This window comes from Aptenodytes forsteri, unplaced genomic scaffold, assembly GCF_000699145.1.
Source record: "Aptenodytes forsteri isolate BGI_AS27 unplaced genomic scaffold, ASM69914v1 Scaffold147, whole genome shotgun sequence".
NCBI classification, from domain to species: domain Eukaryota; kingdom Metazoa; phylum Chordata; class Aves; order Sphenisciformes; family Spheniscidae; genus Aptenodytes; species Aptenodytes forsteri.
This window is the reverse complement of record NW_008795320.1, coordinates 1,025,267-1,026,081: the sequence shown is the minus strand read 5'-3', so window position 1 is coordinate 1,026,081 and position 815 is coordinate 1,025,267. Positions and strand designations below refer to the sequence as shown.

General features: G+C 67.5%; 1 protein-coding gene across 1 annotated transcript in view; it reads left to right on the top strand.

Moving 5' to 3' along the window:
- Positions 1 to 815, top strand: part of LOC103899390 (small conductance calcium-activated potassium channel protein 1) — a 14,121-nt gene that overhangs the window by 9,129 nt on the left and 4,177 nt on the right. Inside the window, exons 3-4 of the mRNA XM_009279869.1 lie at positions 453 to 594; positions 689 to 803. Of these exons, the coding sequence (XP_009278144.1) occupies positions 453 to 594; positions 689 to 803 (257 nt within the window). The remainder of the gene's footprint in view (positions 1 to 452; positions 595 to 688; positions 804 to 815) is intronic.

The window sequence follows — 815 nt, the reverse complement described above, 5'->3', positions numbered from 1 at the left end:
GCGGAGGCGGGTTGTCCCCTCCTCGGGGGGGGAGGTGTCCGGCGGTGACACCCCTGTCCTGTGCTTTGAGATCTCGGGGGGAGCTTCAGGAGGATGGAGGTTGCTGCCATCCATGCGTGGGGGCTGCTGCTCTGCACCCGTCGCCTTGTTATCCTCGTCCAGCAGCCCCCCCTGAGCCAGCCCCACTCCCGGGGGTCACAGCCACCCCAGGGCTTACCTCCTCCCTGGTGCCTGTGTCCGGAGTGGCCATGCCTGGTGTCCCCAGGGCGTCCCCAGCTTCTTTGGGACCCTGTGTGCCAGCGGCGCAGCTGGGAGCTTGGGGACTCTACCGGCTGCAGCCGCCGGATGGGAAAGTGGCTAAAAACCGTGTGGCAAAGCCGGTGGTGCCGTGGCGGGGCACATGGCGGGGGCGGGACCGTGCAGTGATGGCGGCTGCGCTCGGCCCCGGGCAGGTACCACGACAAGCAGGAGGTGACCAGCAACTTCTTGGGGGCGATGTGGCTGATCTCCATCACCTTCCTCTCCATCGGCTACGGGGGGATGGTGCCGCCCACCTGCTGCGGGAAGGGCGTGTGTCTGCTCACCGGCATCATGGTGAGTGCCTGTGGGGGGCAGGCGAGGGGGGGGAGCTCCTGCACCCCCCCCCGGCTCCTGCTGCTGCCCTCACCGCAGGGCTCTCTGCCCGCAGGGTGCCGGCTGCACCGCTCTGGTCGTCGCTGTCGTTGCCAGAAAGCTAGAGCTCACCAAAGCGGAGAAACACGTGCACAACTTCATGATGGATACGCAGCTAACGAAGCGGGTAAGACACCCCCCCC